Source organism: Psammomys obesus, unplaced genomic scaffold, assembly GCF_907164565.1.
Source record: "Psammomys obesus unplaced genomic scaffold, mPsaObe1.curated_primary_1811, whole genome shotgun sequence".
NCBI lineage: Eukaryota > Metazoa > Chordata > Mammalia > Rodentia > Muridae > Psammomys > Psammomys obesus.
In genome coordinates this window covers 3,483,209-3,503,873 of record NW_026585691.1, presented here as the reverse complement: position 1 = coordinate 3,503,873, position 20,665 = coordinate 3,483,209, and the positions used below count along the sequence as shown (strand labels likewise).

At 39.5% G+C, this 20,665-nt stretch overlaps 1 protein-coding gene across 2 annotated transcripts in view; it reads right to left on the bottom strand.

Moving 5' to 3' along the window:
* Positions 1 to 20,665, bottom strand: part of Csnk1g1 (casein kinase 1 gamma 1) — a 114,980-nt gene that overhangs the window by 70,987 nt on the left and 23,328 nt on the right. For both annotated transcript variants that reach the window (XM_055597724.1, XM_055597716.1), the window contains exons 2-3: positions 13,120 to 13,514; positions 2,082 to 2,122 (exon numbers count right to left, since the gene is read on the bottom strand). In XM_055597724.1, coding sequence (XP_055453699.1) covers positions 2,082 to 2,122; positions 13,120 to 13,300 — 222 coding nt within the window. In that variant the 5' untranslated portion in view covers positions 13,301 to 13,514. The remainder of the gene's footprint in view (positions 1 to 2,081; positions 2,123 to 13,119; positions 13,515 to 20,665) is intronic.

The following is a 20,665-nucleotide window of genomic DNA, read 5'->3' as shown; positions in this document are numbered from 1 at the left end:
CTGGAGCATACCTTCCTACAGCGAAGTGTCTGCACAGCAGAACAAGCAGATAGCCCCTTACTCGTTCTTTTTAGAAGATAGGCGGCCTGCGTCACTGCACACTCTGCCTCTTTCCCTGCTCTAGTTTCTCTGCTAAGAGCTCCAAGCAAAGACAAAACCAAAGCAAGGACAGTTGCACAAGCATGCAACCCCAGCACTGATGGTCCTCTAGCACATTTACAGTCAGCCTGACTACCCATAGAGAACTGGGCCAGCCAGGGCTACAACATGAGCTCCAGTTTCAAACACGAAAAATAACAACAGCAAAGTGCATGTGTGTGCTGTGACGTAGGCTGGTGGCAGAGTGCCTGTCTAGCACACATGATGTCCTAGGATCAAGCTCTATTACAACAACGAACAAACCCAAATCTGAGCATGGTGTCACACACCTCAAGTCCCAGAAGGTATAGGAGAATCAGGATTTCACTGTGCTCTTCAGGTATACATGGAGTTTGAGTTTAAGGCTGGCCTGAATTACATGAAACACCTCAAAAATGGGAACAGAGCTGGGAGTTTAACAAATTGCCTGTTTTAAATTCCTCTGTTCTCTCCTTCATAGAGAAACTAACCTGGCAACTATGACTCACAAAAGAACCTTAACAGCCCCACAAACTGACAATCTAAAGAAGACAAAAAGACTAAGCAGAACCAGAGAGGACGTTTTGGTGAAAGTTTTGTTTGTTTGTTTCTTGAGTTAGGGTGGCACACACCTTTAGTCTCAGCATTTAGGGAGACAGAAGCAGGTGGAGCTCTGTAAGTTTGAGGCCAGCCTGGTCTACAGAGTGAGTTTCAGGATAGCCAGAGCTACACTGAGAAACCTTGTGAAAAAGAAAACAAACAAACAAAGCTAGGTCTCAAGGCACAGGCTAGCCTTTAATTAGCTATGCATCTTAGAATGATGCTGAGTTCCTGATCTCTTGCCTCTGCCTCCCAATCCTTGGAGTTACAGACATGCACCACCATAACCAGTTTGACAGCTTTTTGTTTTGTTTTCTGTTTTTGAAACAGGGTTTCACTCTGTAGCCCCTGCTGGCCTGCAACTTACTATGAAGACCAGGCTGGCCTCTAACTCACAGAGATCCACCTGCTTCTTAAACTCAGACTCAACATATACCTGAAGATGACGATGATACTCCTGCCTCCTCCTTTCAGGCACTGGAACTGAAAACGTGTGCTGAAAATGTGTTGCCATACCTGGCTTGACAGCTTTTTAAAGTAGTTGTTCTTAACCTGTGGATTGTGACCCCTTTGGCAAACCTCTATCTCCAAAAATATTTACATTATGATTCATAACAGTAATAAATTACAGGTATGAAGTAGCAATGAAAAATTTTATTGTGGGGGGCACCACAACATGAGGAACTATATAAAAGCGTCACAGCATTAGAAAGGTTGAGAAGCACTGCTTTAAAGCATCAACGAGATGGTCAGATTTTTTTTCAGTTAAATATATTAGTAAATACCTTATATTTAAAAAATGGATGTCAAAAGGCTCCAGAAAAATGCTCAGTGGTTTAAAGGACTTGTTGCTCTTGCAGATGACCCAGGTTCAATTCCCAGCACCAACAATGCAGTTCACAGCCATCCCTTAACTCCAGTTCCAGGGGACTGGAGCGCCCTCTTCTGGTCTCCCTGGGCACCAGACATATACAAAGTGCTTCTTTCCCTCTTTCTCTTGTCTCTCTCACACACAGGCAAAACACTTATACACATAAAATAAAAAGCATTAACAACAAAATTAGATATCAAACTGGGACCACGAAAGAGTCCAGAGAATTACCTGTTCTTTCAGCTATTTTTTTAATCAATTAACTTTTGCCTCATCTTTGCTAGCACTATAGTTAGTATACCATTTATACATTACACGGCATATAGCGATTTATTACTATAACATCCTGATGGAGGAAAAATGACTATCTGGCATTATATGCACAGTAAAAATAGCAGTATTATTGTGAATGCCTACCATGATTTCCTGTAAGAAGACATTAGCAACAAAAACGCCCGAACACAAAGACCACAAACACACACATTCTACTTACCAGTTTGATGGCTACATATTCATTGGTGTAGAGATTTTTTCCTAAGGGAAAAAGAGAATGTATATATTTAGTGACATTAGCTTACAAGGTCATGAGAAAGGTGGATTTTCTAACTGGGCTCCCATATATGAAGCCAGAGCTAAGTAAAAAGCTAAACAGCAGGACCAGGACAAAAAGAGCTTGAGAATCGAAAACTCTAAGCTACACAAGAGACTGTGTTTTGTTTTTAAAAAGAGAAAACCAACCAAATCCAGCCCCCGCTTCTCTCTTTTATGTCCCCACATACATGCAACCTTACTATTTCTCAATTATTATGGCATTAAGCAAAACGAAAAGAAATGCCACAGTTTCAAAACTAGAAATTTAAGCGTGGAAAAGGTTGGAGGCAGAAGAATCAGGAATTTAAGGTCATCCCTGGCTATACACTGGTTTAAGGTCAGCCTGGGCTATATGAGCTCTTGTCTCAAATCTCCTATCTCTAGAAAAAAAATTAAACTTAGATCAGGGGTGTACTTAAGAGGTAGGATGAAAGAAGAGATCTAATAGTTAAGGTGAACCGATGTGGTAGTCACGTTCAGCAAAGGAATAAACCTGGACAGCACTATGAACAGAAAGAGAAAACAATTACTGTAGATGACAGAACCAGGGAAGTCTCAGTTGAATTTCCCCCCTTTGACCTCTCCTCCTCCACAAAGTATCAAAGAACAAGCAGTATTTTAACAGCTGAAGGATGGGTAAGATCATTTCAGGAAGAGGAACCCTGAAAAGCAAACAAAAATAAAGTAGGAGAAGCCTCAGACTGAGAGCAGTGCAGCCTGTAGGGAACTCCAGGGAAGGGCAACGGTCAACCAGAAGTGGTTAGAGCAGAGACTGAAGAAGGTTGTGGCTGTATTAGGAAAACCTTAATAATACCATTCGAAGCTTAAAACAGAAGATTTGGAGGCAGAGTAATCACAAAATCAGATCTATGACTCTGAATGATTATATATGAGGCAGCATAAAAACTGACTGAAAACGCAGGAGAGCAGGAGAGGAATGCATCTGAAGGACACACACAAACACCATCTACCCAAGATGAGCCACTTCTCCAACTTTAGAGAATATCTTCTCGCTCCTCACACAGTACAGTGTATCTGATTAGAAACTCAGCCAGTAAATCATATAATGTGATGATGTTAAGACAAAAATATGAACAAGAACATAAAAGAGTCTGGATAATTTAGGTACAAACAACATTTCAAGTTAGAAAGTGACATTTAGAAAAGGTCAGTTCTTATACTAAAAAAAAAAAAAAAAGAAAAGAAAAGAAAAGAAAAGAAAAGAAAAGAAAAGAAAAAAAGAAAAATCCAGGTAGGGCATGATGACATAGACCTTTAGCCCTAGGAATGGGGAGTCAGAGGACAGGTGGATCTCTTAGAGTTCAAGGCCAGTTTGGTCTACATCAGCAGTTCCAGGCCAAGTAGAGCGCTAGAGTAAGGTTCTACCCTCCCTTAAAAAAAGGGGGGGGGGGGGAGAGAAACTTTTCATTTATTTGAACACTTGGGTTAAAAAAAAAGTCTTGATTTTTATGTTACTGTAAATTCATTTTAATATAAATTTTTCCTTAAATCTACAAGTGAAAAAAAAAAAAGGTTCCAAGAATAATGTGTCTAATTTGTTCTGCAGTTTAGTACACAGAGGCCACGATCTATCACCACATGCTCTCAGATATGCTTACTGTAGAGTAAGGCTATCCAAGGCTGTCCAGACTGTCAATAATGAGCCTTTCTGGCTTCTTAACATTTCTTCTCATGTACTACAGCCTCTAATTATGAGTCCAGTCACAGAATATTAGATTCTACATTTCTAGCATGTCACATGATCAGATTGTGCCTAGGCTATTTCCCCTTGTTTTTATTTTTGTGTTTTGAGGTACTGGGGATAGAATTCAGGGCCTTCCACATGCCAGGCATGACCTATGCTACTACTGAACCAAATCCCCAACCTTAAAAATAATTTTTCTTTAGAAATTTTTAAGGGGGCAGAGACTCTCACTATGTAGCCCTAAGTGACCTAGAATTGGCTTTTTATACAAGGTTCAAGAAACTTAATAACAAAAACGAACATCTAGTTTCTAGAAAAAAGTAATGTAATGTCATGTCTTTTTTTTTTTTTTTTTTTTTTTTTTTTGGTAAGACAGGCCTGGCTACGTAGAACACAGTAGCCTGGAACTCAGAGATCCAAATGCCTTAGCCTCCCTAGTCCTGATAAAGCATGTATAACCATGCCTTACCAGGCATGATTATCTGTCTGTCTGTCTGTCTGTCTGTCTGTCTGTCTATGTTTGGAGACAGGGTCTCAAAATGTAGCCCAGGCTAGCCTTTCATTCATCATCACACTCTTCCTACTTCGGCCTTTCAATAGCAGATGTCAGATACATGTCAGGTATGTTACATGTATTTCTTTTTACTTTAGGGAGGCAATATGTTTCCTGAGGACAAGAATGTTCAGTGTGTGTGTGTGTGTGTGTGCGTGCATGTTTGAGAGAGTGAGAGAGGATTAAATTCAGAGCCTTGTCTATTAGAATAGGTAAAGTTCTATCATTAAGCTACATCACTTAACATCAATACTTCTTATATCCCCAGCAACAAATACAGTATCTGACATATATAGTAACAGATGTTTCTTAAAATCACCAAACTGATTTAGTCCTTGCTGGTGGGTCCAATTACTAGAAGTTGATTGGATCAGGAGAGGCCTCCTTAACAATGGATTAATTCACAATTTGATAAAACTATTGTCCGGTAATAAAAACTAGCAAATGGGCTAATGACAGGAAGTCAGTCACCAAGACATAGTTTTGAATGGTTTATCTAGTTCCTGGAATATTTTCTCTTTCTGTCTCTATGACTTTCTTCCTTCCAGACCTGAAGAGGTGTATAGTTCTGCTACACTATAAAATTTAGTATGTTCTGCCTCACACTGATCCGTAGCAACAAAACCAGGGAATCATGGACTGAAGCATCTGGAACCATGAACTAGATAAACCCCTCCTGTATGTTCTTTATGAGAAACTAACATATGAATACATTTTTACTTCATTCCTCAGCTTACTGAGAATCACCAACAGTCTTATGCTAAGACTGTTATGGCATTTTAAAAGCATTATCCTGGCCCTACTATATAAAATAGAAGAGAATAACTAGAAGAAAATCAGAACACTTTTATAGCAAAACAATGTCTCATATTTTAGATTGGTACAGATTTTTACATTATGATAGAAATTCAAAGTTATATTTACTACAATATACTGTATATATGATTCAACCCTGGTTTAAAATATTCTGTATATGATGAGGAAATTTCAAGGCTATAAAAGTCTATTTGGATTAACAAAAACTAATTTAAGATGTGGCCATTGCATGCTTGTTTCGGACTGTTCATGAATGTGTGAAAAATGCTGTTTCTTTCTTCTGCTGCCAGCTGCCTAGGCTTAGAATTTACCTCTGAGCTTTCTGGTCACTGGATCTAATCTAATCTAACATTTAAATACGGGTAATATAAAATTGTTTTATGCTGTTCTACACTGTTCTAATTTATTGCTGGCTCTAAAAATGAGCTCTTGTTCACCATTTTTCAGACCAAGGCATGTTTTTAAAACCCGGGGTAAAAAACTACAGGATTACTGACTTATATTGGATATGATTAAAAATCTGTAATATTTATAACAAAATGTTAACTTAAAACTCCTAACTCAGGGTTAGTAATCGAAAATCTGTGCTTACATAATCTTAAACAATGTGACATGATTCCATTCTGGGATAAAAACGCGTGGCTGCTTGCCATCTTCATAATGGGATAAAGAAGGTGGACATCATGGTCTCACCGCCATCCTGACTAAGCACAGCAATATATAAGCTCATCAAATAAACAGATCTCAAGCTGGAGAGATGGTCAGCAGTTAAGAGCACTGGCTGCTATTCTAGAAGTCCTGAGTCCAATTCCCAGCAACCACATGGTAGCTTACAACCATCTATAATGAGCTCTGGTGCCCTCTTCTGGTGTGAAGGTGTACATAAAGATAGAGTACTCCTATACATTAAGTAACTAAGTCACTAAATAGATCTTAAAAACAAACAAACAAAAAAACATGTCTCCAAAGACACTTTTATATTCCATAATTACACACCAAATAAAGGTCAGAAAAGTTACCGGTCTAGTTATGGACTATGCTTATGGATTAAAAAGTTTTATTTTGATACTAGAAGAGCTTCAAATCAGTCGTGATTTTTATATCTAAACCTAACAGAGTTAAAACATAAAGTCCTAATCTTATGAAAACTACTGAATTATTGTAAACTGTTAAGGATAACTAAGAAGTACAAGCTTGTAGTCAGTAACTTTATGAATGACCAAATCCTTCAATGAGTTCAGAACTACATCTGTAGTCATGCTAAGTACTAACGTAATTAATTACAGGAAGAAGCCTTATTTAGCTTCCTGTTTCACGTTTACAAGGTACAGTTTGGAGCAGATAACTAAAAAGCGACAAAGATTGTTTAACATGAATACGCTTGGTAGGTACTAGTCCTCAAGCCTGTCAAGAGACTTGCTGAATATGCCATTTAAGATGTTTAAACCTAATATGACAGACTCCCAAATCCTAACAGTGACCCCCACAAGGTCTCCTAGAAAATATGGGGACAACAACAAGAAATCCACCTGGATTAGGATACACTAACCACTGAGAAAGACTGCCCCAATGCCTTGACCACTGCTAGGGCATGGCCTGAACTGTGGACAAATAGGACACCTGGAGAGTTAATTGTTCTATGTTGCCTAAGACAAGGAGAATTACGTCTCTCCCATGTTCTCCTCTTATCTTCTGGGCCTGATGGCCAGATTGCCACTGTCCATGTTGCTATGGAGACCACAGGAACCTAGGACAACTGTCTAGGTAGTGGACTATGGACTAGTCTCTGTTATTTTAATCGATACATAGGCCATTAAGATTATAATTTATCCTTCTCAGGTCTCTGATCACATTGACAGCTAGGCTAACTATAGCTTGACAGCTGAAAAAGAACAGGCAACTAGCTCCTTACCCAAGGTAATGTACCACCGTGTAAGTTCACTGATCAATTCATGAGCTACTTAAAATTACAGTTTGCCTTGCTTACAGGCTTCATGTTAAAAGGTAAACAAGTTTCAGATGGAACTTTTACTATTCCTTTATCTAAAGGAACTTACTTTACAATGACTGCTCCCAGTAATAAACTACCTGTGTCTAATGGTAAATAATTGGATAGGAAAAAAGATGTAAATTTAAGTAAGGCCTCAGGATACAGAAGCTTAAGTTATGAGGACCTAAGAAAATATTTTAGGATCTAAGAAGGTGTTTTAAGATTGGTAAATGGAAATGAAAGCTTAAATGGTGCTAAGAAAGTGGCTTAAGGTATTAAAAAAAAAAAAGAAAAGAAAAAATGCTTTAGATTTCTTCCATTCACTATGCTACTGTTGTATTACGACTTTAAACAGTTAGAGTTCTAATAAATTATTAGTCTATCTCTGGTAAAGCCTTCCACCATATGATCCACTAGCATAGTCACAAGCGCAAGATTTTCAATTTTCTTTGGTTGTCTTCGAAGTGTAGACTGTGTTTCTCATTGGGCTACATCTATATACGTCCCGTCTTCTGAAGGAAGAAGCTCCTCTTTCAGTCAGTAGCCATACTGAGAACCGAATGAGCTCCTGCCCTTTCTGCTCAGCAGGTTTCTGTCTTCTCTGAGCTCACCTTCGTGCTTTTAACCCAAAATTATCTCCCAAGCCTCTACAATGACACAAAGATGTGTCTCTACTGACTTTCTCCACAATGTCAATTTCAGTACAGATTACAAACAATGGTAATTCAAACATGTCTAAAACTTATTTTTTATAAACTTAAAAAGATTCTTGTGAGCTTCAGATAAGCCACTTGGACCCACCTCTCACAGGTCAAATGGGCTCCAGGTAAGAGCACCCTCAGTCGGCGGCCTAAGGTCCCCACTGTGCTTACTCCAGAGGGTGGGGTTCTCCCCTTCCCTAGGTCTGGAACTCAAGTTTCAAAGGCACACCCAAGAAAAAAATCTCTCCCTACCCGCTTACCTTTATAGATATATTATATTTATATGATATAAATATAAATATAAAGATATAAAGATAACATTATCTTTATATAATATTTATATTTATAGAATTTTTATATTTATATAATATAAATATATTATAAAGATATACAGATAACATTATCTTCATATATAATATTTATATTTCTAGAGAGTGAGTTCTAGGTTAGCCAGGACTACATAAAGAGAAACCCTGTTTTGAAACAAACAAACAACAAACAAACAACAGAAGAAAAAGAGAGAGGAAAATAAGTAAAAAAAAAGTCTTTCCACTACTAGGAAAGTTAAGCAGTAGTGATGAAACTTCCAGGTTGGTAACAGCTTGATTTTGTCATGTCCTATGACTGAGTAGGTAGGTAGTGTCTTCAGCAATAGGGTCTCAATTGGTCTGTCTGTCTCTCCTTGTAAACACGCATGTAAGAGAGTGTTTTCTTCATGTTTACGCATCACATGCATGTCTAGATGCCCTTGAAAGGCTTGAACAGGGCACCAGATCCCCGGAAGTTATGAGTTATGAACGGTTGTGAGTCATTGTGTGGGTGTTGAAAATTGAACCCAGGTCCTCTGCAAGAAGAGTAAGAGTTATTAACTGCTGAGCCATCTCTCCAGTCCCCAGAAACAGGGTCTCATTATCAAGTTTTGGAGGGTAACCACAAACAATGGCAATTCCTGGTAACTGGGAACGAGAGGAGCTGGTATACACAGTCCCACTGACCATCAACTCAAAAAGAGGTAACCTATATCTGGCCCTGGGCATTTAAAAAATTGATAGCCTATGGTGAAGTAAGTTCCCATATTACTTTATCAAAGGTCTTTAGTATTAGCTATTTGTCCCTTTCCTATCTCCTCTACCCTGCCATCCCATCCATGTATACTGCTGGGAAAGAAGAGTAATCATCAGCTTACCCAGCTGTGAATCCTATGAGCTACAGTAATGATTGGCCTGGAAAGATATGTCCACTAGTGTAATAGAGGCTTAGATGTTATGGGAGTAACCAGTACCTTTCTGATCGGATTTAAAGTCTGCTCTACACAATGAGACTCATGACTGCCTGGTACTGTAAACTAGGGCCAAAACAGATGGCTGCCCAGGTCACGAGCTGGAGGAGAGAACGTAATACTATTTATTATTCTGCTAAATGGGCATAGTAATAAAACTGCTTCCTCAGTTCTTATCTTTGTATCTACATCAGATACAAATATACAATCAGATTAGTACATTTCTCAGACATCATCAGTGAAGCTTCTTTTTTTTATAGATGGCAATTATATGGATACCCACACCTGAGTGCAGCGAACAGACTGTGGAGGACTCAACTTTAAGTGAGACACTTATACTACCCCCTACCACACCACCAAGGCTAGGCTAAGAGATCATCGTAAAACAGTAGGCAAAAAGATCCCGAGAGCCAAAAGCATAGCTCTGAGGCAAGATACTATATAGAGAAACAATGTTTTAAGAAAGGTGAAAGTGAGAATAAGTAATGAGAGTAAGGAGGGGAAGGTGGACTAATTCTGCAAGGTTTTTTGGGGGGTTGGGGGAAGAGGAGTCTATTACTTAAACGTTAAGGCCACTGCTTACAAGATACTGCTTATATGACACTGCTACAGTTGTCATATAAGGAAAGAACAAAGGAAGCATAAGTTACCCTCTTGTCTACCTGACAATTTACTTAATAGATAACTAAAAATACTCAGAAAAAAAAAATTCCTGAACTTGAAAGGAGAGGCACCATGACACATATCTGCAATACCAACATCTGGGAAATAAAAGACAAAAATCAGAGATCGAAGGGCAGCCTAGGCTACACAGCAATTTTGAGAGGAGCCTGAACAAATAAAACATATTAAGAAATGAAGGGGCTGGAGAGATAGCTCAGAGATTAAGAATACTGGCTGTTCTTCCAGAGGTCCTGAGTTCAATTCCCAGCAACCACATGGTGCTTATGACCATCTTTAGAGAGATCTGGTGCCCTCTTCTGGCATGCAGGCAGAATAAACAATAAATAAATCTTAAAAAAAAAGAAAGAAATGAAGAAAGAAAGATCAGGTAAGGAGAATTCACTTACAGAATAGAAATGAACATTTTTACTTTAGATAGTGAGCAATGTAATGAATTCTTACAAAGGAATTTGGGGCTCAGTGAAGACGTTCAGCAGCTGAAGTTTTTGTCATTAAAGCTTGACAGCACAAGTTTGATCCCTGGAATACATTCAAGGTGGAAAGAGAACTGATTCAACAAAGCTATCCTCTCAGCTCCACATGTACACAGTGAAAGACAAGTGTGTGTGTGTGTGTGTGTGTGTGTGTGTGTGTGTTGAGCACACATCCACACACCTGACACAGAAGAGCTCAAACAGAGGTGTACATACTGCTTATGTGTGACCTTTTTTACCTTACTTAAATCTTGTTTTCTGCACAATCTTCTCCTTAGACTTCAGAAAGAGAGAAGGATGTCAGACAACCTACTCTACTCTATGGTTAATATAAGAATAAAGGCAGCTGCAGAGAAAGGTTAAGTCCTTTCTTCTAACTACAAAGTCAAAAGAAGATGTGTCAGCCTATGACCACAGCATGTTGGAAACTGAAGCAAGAGTATTTAGTCTGAGAAAAGACTACGCTTTTTTGTGTAGCCCTGGCTACAGATACAGTCCTGGAACTGTATCTGTAGACCAGGCTGTCCTTGAACTCAAGATCTACCTGCCTCTGCCTCCTAAGTGCTGGGACTAAAGGCGTGTGCTTCCACAGGAGACAGTCTTTTAAAAAATAAAAAGAAATACCAAAATTAATCTAGATTCACCAGAGGGGGGGAAAAAATCTAGTACTCTTAAAGAAGAAAAGGGCTACATTTTGTTTGTTTGTTTGTTTGTTTTTCCAGTCAGGGTTTCTTTGTGTGACAGTTCTGGCTGTCCGGGAACTCACTCTGTAGGCCAGGCTGGCTTCGAACTCACAAAGATCCACCTGTCTCTGCCTCATCAGTGTTGGGTTTAAAGGCTTACACCACCACCACCAGGCTCAAATTTATCTTTTTTTACTGAATGGACTTTTTTATTTTCATGTAAACTTGTAATATAAATCTTAGAGTTCAAGAAAACAAATTTCCAGTTCCCGTAGCTACGGTTTGTCTTGGCTTAAAAGAAATTAAGCCATTTTGGGCTCTGAGAATATTCAAGTTTATGTATTAGAAACTGCCTCTCAGCCATAATTTTGTGTATTTGCAAAACTAATTGCTAAAGCAACCAAAGTAGTTGTTAGGAAGGCATGCAGTGTGAAATCACACACCTTCTATTCTCAGGAGCATCTGGTTTAGCAAATCAGAGCAGGAACACAGTTCTAACTATGAAGGCCTTTTTATTATCCCAGTCAGGTCAATTCCAAGTCACCAGCCTTCTATACTTAAAAATGGTTTCATTCTTAGCATCTTCCAATTCAATTCCAGACCTGGAGGTATGTAGCTAGTAGAGGATGTTTTGCTAAGGATTGAAAAAGGTAATCATATCTATATAATATTTCATTTTTTTAAAGAATCATCAAAAGTAGCAGCAGTTAAAAAACAAACACCCAATCAGCTCATGTTCCTACCCTCACAATGGTCCAAAGGTCAAAATTTCTTATGATTAATTTTCATAATAATCCATACCTTCAACAACTACTTAGGGGCTGGAGAAAAGGCTCAACAGTCAAGAGTGCTTGCTGTTCTTCTAGAGGGCCCTAATTTAGTTGCCAGCATCCACATATGGTGGCTCACAACTACCTGTAACTCTAGCTCCATGGGATCTAATGTCCTCTTCTGGCCTCTTTTGGGTAGCTGCACATATTTTATGTTTGGGGTGGTGGTAACATGCCTGTACTCTCAGCACTTGGGAAGAAGAGGGGTCTAAGACCACAGGGATATCCAGAAGGTCAAGGTTAGCCTGGTCTACATAGTAAGTTTTAGGCTAGTCAGGGCTGAATGGAGACCCTGTCTCAAAAATAAATCAACAAAAAAAATTTCAATTCTCCATTAATATAGCATAGCATATTAAAAAGCATGTAAGTTCCAGTATACATTCTTTTCAATCTCATATCTTCCAGCTGATTAATTCTGTCATTATTCATTACTATTCACAAATTCGTATTTGATGTGATGATGTTTTCTTATAATGCCAGCACTCAGGAGACTGAGATAGGAGAGTTACAACTTTGAGGTCTGTGTGGGCTATATAATGAGTTCAAAGTCAGCCTGGGCCACAGAACAAAATATGTCTCAAAATTAAATATAAAAAAATTTCACAGCAGGCACTGTGGCACATGCCTATAATCCCAGCACTTGGGATCTCTGTAAGTCTGAGGCCAGCCTGGTCTAAAAGTGAGTCCAGGACAGCCAAGGCTACACAGAGAAACCCTGCCTTGAAAAACCAAAAAAGAATATTTTTACAGCGGGGCATGGTGATAAACTCCTTTAATCTCAGGAGGCAGAGGTAAGCCTGGCCTACAAAGCAAGATCTAGGACAGCTAGAGCTACACAGGGAAGCCTTGTCTTGACAAACCAATTAATAATAATAATAATAATAATAATAATAATAATAATAATAATAATAACTTTTAAAATGTAAACATTAATAAAGGCATACTCTATATTGGTGGAAAATTAAAAATCTTGTCACACATGAAAAGCCAGGGCTGGAGAGATGGCTCAGCAGTTAAGAGCACTAACTACTCTTTCAGAAGATCCGGATTTAATTCCCAGCACCCACATGGCAGGTCACAACTGTGTGTAACTTCCAGTTGCAGGGATCAGCACCCTCACACATATATACACATAGGCAAAGCACCAATGCTTATCTTGAAACCCAACAGAGTACAGTAATTGTTACTTTTGTCAGCAGAAGCCACAGATGTAACCAAGCTCTTACCTAATCTGAGTTCTCCGAAGTTCCCACACCCTATCTTCTTGCCAACTCTGAAGTTGGGTCCCACCATGAGAACCCCAGAGGATGTTGTGGTGCCAGATGGTCGGGAACAGTGTGTATTCCTTTGTGCCATGGTTTTAGCTGTCCGCTGCCTGTCATCCTTTTCCCTGTTAGAATGGTCCATGATCCTGCACGGTAGTCTCTGAACAATGAGTGACCTCAGTGTGTATACTTCTCTTTAGCACAGAAGTATGTCCAAATCAACCACAATCAGAGAAGAAGGAGTTTTGGCACCATATTTATGCTTTTAATTTACTTCCAGAAGATGAAAAACCACTGATCAGTTCTTGAAGAACATGTAGTCTGCAGGTTTCAAGCATAAGAGGACATTTTGTAACCTGGATAAAAATCAACAAAAATAGAGTTAAAAAATAATTTTTAACGCAAACTAATAAAGTCACTAATTAGAATGGATCCTATCCAATGATTAGCACAGTGATCTTCAAAACACCTGAAAACAGGTTTTGGTTTTATATCTTCCATCTTGTTAGCCGTCTGGATTAGCAAGTTAGCACAAGCTACGTAAACTGCAAACCAGGGAGCTAGGGGAGCACACATTAAGTATTTAAGATGAAACATTTTTCTTAGTGATGGCCATGTAGCCAGAAAGAAAAATATTTGCTAAGTTGTTTTCTTAAATCACTGTGTAACATGGTATTCAGCAAAAAGGGTTAATGCTAATTTTAATAAACTGTAGACAATTTAATTCAAGGCTCTCCACATAAAATTTGTCTAAAACTTATTAGAAATGAGACTATTCAGTGTTTCTCTTCCCTCTACTCACCATTTTACCAAGTACTGGCAGCAATCATGCAATCCAAAATGTACAAACTGGCAACAGTCTCTCAGAAGCTCACACTTTTGTTTTTTGGTGTTGTTTCTCTTCAAGTGTCTCTCTTAACTTTATGCTAAAGCAGATACTCTATTTCATAAAACCCCAACTCTGCTTCAAAAGAGAGAAATGAGACAGGTATGGTGGTGTACGCCTTTAATCCTGGCACTCAAGAAAGGCAGAGACAGGTGGATCACTGCGAGTTTGAGGCCAGCCTGGTCTACAAAGTGAGTGCAGCATAGCCAAGGCTACACAGAGAAACCCTGTCTCAAAACAAAACTAAAAAACCTGAATGAATGAATGAATGAATGAATGAATGAATGAATGAATGAATGAGATGTGAGCTGGAAGCGGTGGCTCAAGCCTTTAATCCCAGCACTTGGTAGGCAGAGGAGGACAGTATCTGTGAACCTGAGGCCAGCCTGGTCTACAAAGCGAGATCCAGGACAGCAAGGGACCACACAGAGAAACCCTGTCTTGGAAAAACCAAAAAGAAAAAAAGAAAACAAAGCCATAAATCTAAAATCTTAACCTTTATCCTCAGCAGAATTCTTTAGTGTCTCACATAAAAACTGAGCCCAAGACAAAAGCTGACAATAAGATGATTTGATAATTCATGTAGTTGTGATATTATGATGCACGTAGATTTTGGCCATGGTCCTGGCTCTTAACTCACACAGCCACAGTTCCTTCCTAAAAGACCAGAATAAGCTTCAGTAAGCAGGGCTTTTGTTTCACCTTTATCTTCTCCCTTTTCTCCCCAAAGCAGACCATAGAAATTACAATTTCGCCTCCCCCAAGGTAAGTCACACAAATCAAAATATACTTTCATAGTCCCAGCTTTGAAAATGACCATAAAAAATTGTCAGCTCTAATTTGTTTGGTTGGCTTTTTGATCAGCTCCCCCTGAGTGGGAAGCAGCCTTACCAGGCCACAGAGGAAGACAATACAGCCACTCCCGATGAGACCTGATAGGCTAGGGTCAGAGGGAAGGGGAGGACCACCTCCCCTATAAGTGGACTTGGGAAGGGGCATGAGAGGAGATGAGGGAGGGTAGGTGGGATTAGGAGGGGATGAGGGAGGGGGCTACAGCTGGGATACAAACTGAATAAACTGCAATTAATAAAAAAAAATTACAATTTTTTAAAGGTTCCCTCTTCCAAAATTGCCTAGCTTATGTCAAACTGACATAAAACCAGTTATCTATAAAGTAAAAACAGGATCCAGACAGAAAAAAATTACAGCCAACTTCAATGGCATTGAGAATAAATTCAAACATATCTTGTCTGTGGAATATTACAATTGTTGAAAGGTGAGGGAAGGTTGAGAAGGCACCAAATGTACGATAAAAAATACTTGCTGGAGAGTATAATGTATAGTTATGATCCCACTAAAAAGCAAAACAACAACAAAAAAAAAAAAACAAAAAAAAACCAGAATCTTTTTGCAAACACCTTTCTGTGAAAATGACTTCATGATCTCAGAAGCCCAAGCAAATACATCAGAAAATAAACAATTAATTACAAAATAATAGGGCTACGAGAAAAAAAATGTCAATTTTTCTATTGGCCACGGGGAAGCTGCTTCAGTGGGTAAAGTTCCTGCTGTGCAAACATGGGAGCCTGAGTTAAGATGCCCACCACCCATGGCAAAAGCTGGGCAGTGATTGAACTTAAAGAGGATCCTGAGGACTTGCAGGCCAGCCAAATGGTACGCTCTAGGTTCAGTGAGAGACTCAATCACAGGAAACAAACAAACAAACAAACAAACAAAACAAAAAAAAAAGAATCGGGGAATTCACCTAACATTATCCTCTGTTCTCCACATGTACACTCTACACGTCTGCAAAATATGCATACACCCCACACAATTTTTTTCCTGAGACAGGGTTCTTCTATGTAGCTGTGGTTGTCCAGGAACTCAGTATGCAGAGCAAGGGGCCTTGAACTCATAGAAATCTGCCTGTCTCTGCCTCCACAATGTCCGGATTAAAAGTGTGTGCTAACACCCCCACAGTTTGTTTTTTTTTTTTAAATTTCTAGGTTTATTTTATTATTAAAGAGAGAAAAAAAAATTGACTGTTCTTCCAGAGGACCCAGGTTCAATTCCCAGTACCCACATGGCTGCTCACAATGATTTGTAACTCCAATTCCTGGGGATCTGACTCCCTCTTCTGGCCTCCAAATGCACCCAAAACACTCATACACATAAAATAAGAAAATAAAAATAAAACTTTTATTTTTTTGACACAGGGTCTCATTAGTAACCCAGCCTGCTCTAGAACTCATTATGTAGCACAGGCTGGCCTGGAACCCACAGCAGCTCCCTACCCTTACCCTACTAAATACTAGGATCACAAGTATGAGTCATCATGCCCTGGCCTCCTTATAAATAATCTTCAGCTAGAATGAACTACTTCAGCAATAAAAACTTTTGTCTTGGACTGGAGAGATAGCTCAGGGTGGAGAGCTCTTGCTACTGTTCCAGAAGACCTAAGTTCCTACCACTCACATCGATTAACTCATAACTACTTCCAACTCCAGTTCCAGGGAATCCAACATGCTCTTTTGGCCTCACATGTGCATGTGTGTGCATATGCGTGCATGCACCTGCACACACAGTTTTTTTTTTTTTTTTAAATCTTGTCAATAAACAGAAAACAAATTCTAAGATGAGGAGGCTGGAAGATGATCAGTAGATAAAGTGCTTGCCCCCCCAAAAATGAGGACAGGATCCCCTGATGGGGGGAGAGGCCTTACTAGGCCACAGAGGAAGACAAGGCAGCCAGTTCTGATGAGTCCTTACAGGCTAGGGTCAAATGGAAGGGGAGGAGGACCTCCCCTATCAGGGGACTAGGGAAGGAACCTAGAGGAAGATGAGAGTGGGAAGGTGGGACTGGGAGGAGACGAGGGAGGGGCCAGTGAATCAACTGTAATATAAACTAATAATAAAGAATGGAGACAGGAGTTCCAATCCCCAGCACCAATACAAATGCCAGGTGTGCACACAAGGCTAACTCCAGTGCTTGGAAGGCCTGAAGATGGAGATCCTGAGTGTACAGTGGATAGCTAGACTAGCCAGAAAGTAGAGTTCTAAGTTCAACTGAGAGATCCTGCCTCAATGAATGAGAGCAGCAAGCAAGGGAGCTTCATGATGTCCAAACACATGGAACAGGCGTAGACATACGCATGTGCCCACACAACCGTATACCACAGAGACACAGAACTTTTTTAAACTGTAAGATGAAAATTCCCCAACTTTCTACAGCCAAACTAGCAAAACAGGTCTATAAAACTATTTTATCTTCTTGTCATCTCAATGAGGAGCCTAAGGCAAATTACTTAATAAACTTCACTGAACTCCCTCTCACCTGTAACTACCGTCTTCCATTAAAAAAATACACTAATACCCATCTCCTGGTCACCATTTCCTATCTACCTTCCTCCCTCCCACAAGCCCCACACAAACACATTAATTGCCCTGTTTTTATTTCCAGTCTTCAGCACTCAGTAACTGCATTTTAATTTTATCTCCTCAAACCAAATCTCTCTTCTGTCATAGTAAGTCATATATATTTGAAACTGAACCAAAAGTTCTTTCCAGCCCTTATCTTTTTTTTTTTTTTTTTTTTTGGAATGCTGAGAGCTATATCTTAGGCTTGTGCTAGAAAATCTGCATTACCATCCTCACCTCCAGGCACAGTGGCTTTTCTCTTGTCCTTTAACCTCCAGCATTACTTCCTCCTGATTTTCTTCCTGTCTAGTGATTGTTCCTGGCCATTCTCCTGTGGAAGCTCCTTCATTTGTTGTTTGCTGTTTTGTTTGGGGTGGGGGCTATTTTGAGCAAAAACTCTTCTAATAGCCCAGGCTGGTCTCAAACTTGTAATCCTCTTGTCTCAGCTTCTAGAGTTCTGAGTTACAGGCATTCATCACCTTATTTGCCATGCTTTACCCTGTCTTAGAGGTGTTTTATTTCTTCAAAATTGGAAAACCACTGAGCAAGCTCCTTGTTTGTTCTGATTTTTGTGACAATCTCTCATTGTAACCCAAGGCAACTTAAACTATGTAACTTAGGCTGACCTTAAATGAATACCAATCTTCTTGCCTTGGCCTCCTAAGGGCTGGGATTACAGTTATAAGAAGACACCATACCCAGCTGAAGAATTGCTTTTAGAAGAAAACAATGCACACACATGTACTGAATTTTCTAATGTGACTTCTACAGAATGACAGCACTTACTCAAGAAGTTTGATGTTCTTTGATGCCAAAAATAAAATAATAAGTACCTATGGTTACACAAAGCATTGTTTTTGTTAAAAACTTACTTTATTTAAGGATGTGTGTCATCGCTTTAATCCCATTACTCTAAAGGCAGAGGCAGAGAGATCTTTTTAATAAAGTTTGAGGCCAGCCTGGTCCACAGAGGGAGTTCCAGGACAGCCAGGACTACACAGAGAAACCCTGACTTGAAAACAAAAAAAAAAAAAAAAATGAAAGAAAGGAAAGAAAGAAAGAGAGAGGGAGGGAGGAAGGCAGGAAGGCAGGAGGGAGGGAGGGAGGGAGGGAGGGAAGGAAGGAAGGAAGGAAGGAAAAGTATATCTGTGTGGGAGTGTGCCCATGTACATTCAGTTGCCTGTGGAGGTCAAAGAGGGTGTCGGATGCCCTGAAGGTGAAGTTACAGGTGGTTGTGAGCTGCCTTACTCACAACAGCCCAGTGCTGGGAACTAAACTCAGGTCCTCTGAAGGAGGAGTTTCTGCTCTTACCACTGAGCCATCTTTCCAGCCCTATTCAAAGCATTCTTAATTAAACTAGCAAATATTTCCAAAGTGCCTTCTATGTACCTAAAACTGGGATAGTCACTGTTAGTGTAACAGTGAACTCAACATTTACAGCTGTTTTGTTCTTGGAGCTTGGAATACAGAAGAGGAACCACAAATGAGCACACAAATAAAAGAACAACAACTACTGGGATCATGTTGTAAATTAAATGAGTTGGTGAAATAATGAAGTTAAGTCTAAAGGATGAATTTCAGATAGATGCTAGAACTACTACAGCTCAATGACAGAGGGCCTGCCTAGCATGCACAAAGCCCTGGGTCCCCAGGCCAAGGTCTAGGGGATGAGCACAAGGGCACAGAGAGGATACTAAGGCCTTGGTTCAGCCCCACTAAGTTACGTTTAAAGTGTCCTGAGGGATAGGGGCCTTATCAAGAACTAGAGACAGAGTATACAGATACAGGCAAATACTAGCCTAGAGATGAAAGGCTTTTGGTAAAGGACGACCAATGAGGTAGGGCACCATGATCAACAGGGTGACGAGTTAGCAGGAGCCCATTATTCAACATTTTTTAAAAGGTCACTGAAAGCAGTAAGAGGCCATTTAATCAGGGAATGACATTTATATTTAAAAGGATATTAACTTGTAAGAGGCATTTAAATTTTCTCTTAAATGATTAGCTCTAGGTGCTGTATCACCTCTTAAGCAGGTTCAACCTTAATGTGCCTGCTTTCTAAAAGTGTAATTACTGCTTTTCATAGAGGACATGGGAACAGAGAAGATACGGTCCCTTCTGCATCAGCCATGCCAATCTAGGCTGGAAGAACCCCAGCGTAAGCTTTCTCTTCCTTCTGCTATACTAACAAAGGATTCTTCCCATCCACTTATTCACCCATCAACCCCCGATGAGCCAAAAGTACACTGTCCTCTTGAAACAACAAAAAACAAATACATATAGAGTGTCATTAGAACATATTCACAAAGTTTTTGCTGGGCAAGCTAATTCTCCTTCCCTTGAGCAACTTAGTTTCTTCTGTTTCCCCACATTGAACATGCCCCTACTATTTAAGTAGTGTACCTAAAATATACTCCTTTATGGCAAAATTTCTTTATGGGATCCTATTTTTTTTTTAAGCCTAGAAAAAGGAGAAAATTGATTTTTTTTTTTTTCCTTAGAAACATTTCACCTACTATATGATCCATCTATATAAAGGATAAGGGTAGAGGGCGTAGTAGCTCAACAGGTATTTCTCTAGTATACATGCTACCCAGGGTTCAACCCCACAAACTAAATAAAAGGTGGGTATGGTAGTATACATCTGAAATCCCAGTACTTGGTACGTGGGGGAGGAAGATCAGAAGATCAGTTATCCTCAGCGAAACAGTGAGCTGGGAGTCCAGCCTAGGTTTCATGAGACCCTGTTTCCAAAATAACCCCCTCCCAAAAACAACAAATAATAAATGTTATCCCTATCAGAGAGATAATGTTCAAGGGCAAAGATTTCGAGTATACCATACCTTAGCTCACAATTAGTTCAAACGGCTTCTACTGAAGCTTTTGAGGTTTATTGTTACTGCATGTGTGTACACGATGTATGTGTGGGTTACTATCCCATAGCATATATGCAGAGGTTAGAGGACAACTTCATGAAGTCGGCTCTCCATTTACCTTTACAGTGTTTCTGCACACCTGCCCAATCACATTTGGGCCTCACCTTTAAATCTTGTAAATTTGTCAACATAAGTATGCTGGTGACTTGCCAGTGTAAAGTATGCTCACTGTAATATTGGGAGATTTTAACAAAGAGGAGGAAAATATGTCCTTACGTAAATAAATTCAGATAGACATGGCAGCACATGCATTTGATCCCAGGCAGTT